At 47.5% G+C, this 726-nt stretch overlaps 1 protein-coding gene across 1 annotated transcript in view; it reads left to right on the top strand.

Annotated features, from left to right (window-relative positions):
* The first annotated feature begins 49 nt into the window (after positions 1-49).
* The window catches only part of LOC112108250 (ly6/PLAUR domain-containing protein 2-like), a 7,251-nt gene continuing 6,574 nt past the window's right edge, over positions 50-726 (top strand). Inside the window, exon 1 of the mRNA XM_026659599.1 lies at positions 50-101. Coding sequence (XP_026515384.1) covers positions 50-101 — 52 coding nt within the window. The remainder of the gene's footprint in view (positions 102-726) is intronic.

Below are 726 nucleotides of genomic sequence, written 5' to 3'. Positions count from 1 at the left end.
TTGATAAAGCTACCTGCTAGGAGCTCCAGGCTGCGAGGAGCTGCTCAAGATGAAGGCGCTTCTGTCTGTTCTGCTGGCTGCGGTTGTGTGCATGGAGCTAGGTAAGATTCTGCTTTATTAAGCAAGCCCTGATTTTGTGGTGGGATAGGAAGGGTGAATGAAGGGACATCTGTGACCAAATGCCATTGACTTCAACTGCAGAAAGATCTGGGAACCTAGCAGTGAAGTCATGGGTGGTGGCCTGAGGTGACAGAGGTGCTCTTTGCAGCCTGCCCAGATGTTTCAGAGCATCTCTTACAAAAATAGTAAGTTTCAGGCTGGGATCCCTAACCCAGGATCTATTCTTTTAGCAGCTATTAATGGATGTCTCTCCACTGATAGATATTACTTGGCTTTATGTGTGATTTCTTTCATCCCCTCTTGGCTCTGCCTTTGCCATGAGGCCTGATGCTTTAGAGGGTTTGTTGCGTGATCGTATTCCCACGGGCTGGTGTTCTTCTCGCCTGACACAAACCCAGGAGTCTCTACAGTCCTTTACAGACTCTGCTTCAGCTGTCTTCTCCAGCGGCTTGTTTCATGCACCGCATGTGATTCATAAAAAGAACAGGAGTCCTTGTGGCACCTTAGAGACTAACACATTTATTTGAGCATAAGCTTTCGTGGGCTACAGCCCACTTCGTCGGATGCTGTAGCCCACGAAAGCTTATGCTCTAATAAATTTGTTAG

This window comes from Terrapene carolina, unplaced genomic scaffold (assembly GCF_002925995.2).
Source record: "Terrapene carolina triunguis isolate 2854851 unplaced genomic scaffold, T_m_triunguis-2.0 Scaffold58, whole genome shotgun sequence".
NCBI lineage: Eukaryota > Metazoa > Chordata > Testudines > Emydidae > Terrapene > Terrapene triunguis.
The sequence above is the reverse complement of the archived record's forward strand: the minus strand, read 5'-3'. Positions and strand labels throughout refer to the sequence as shown.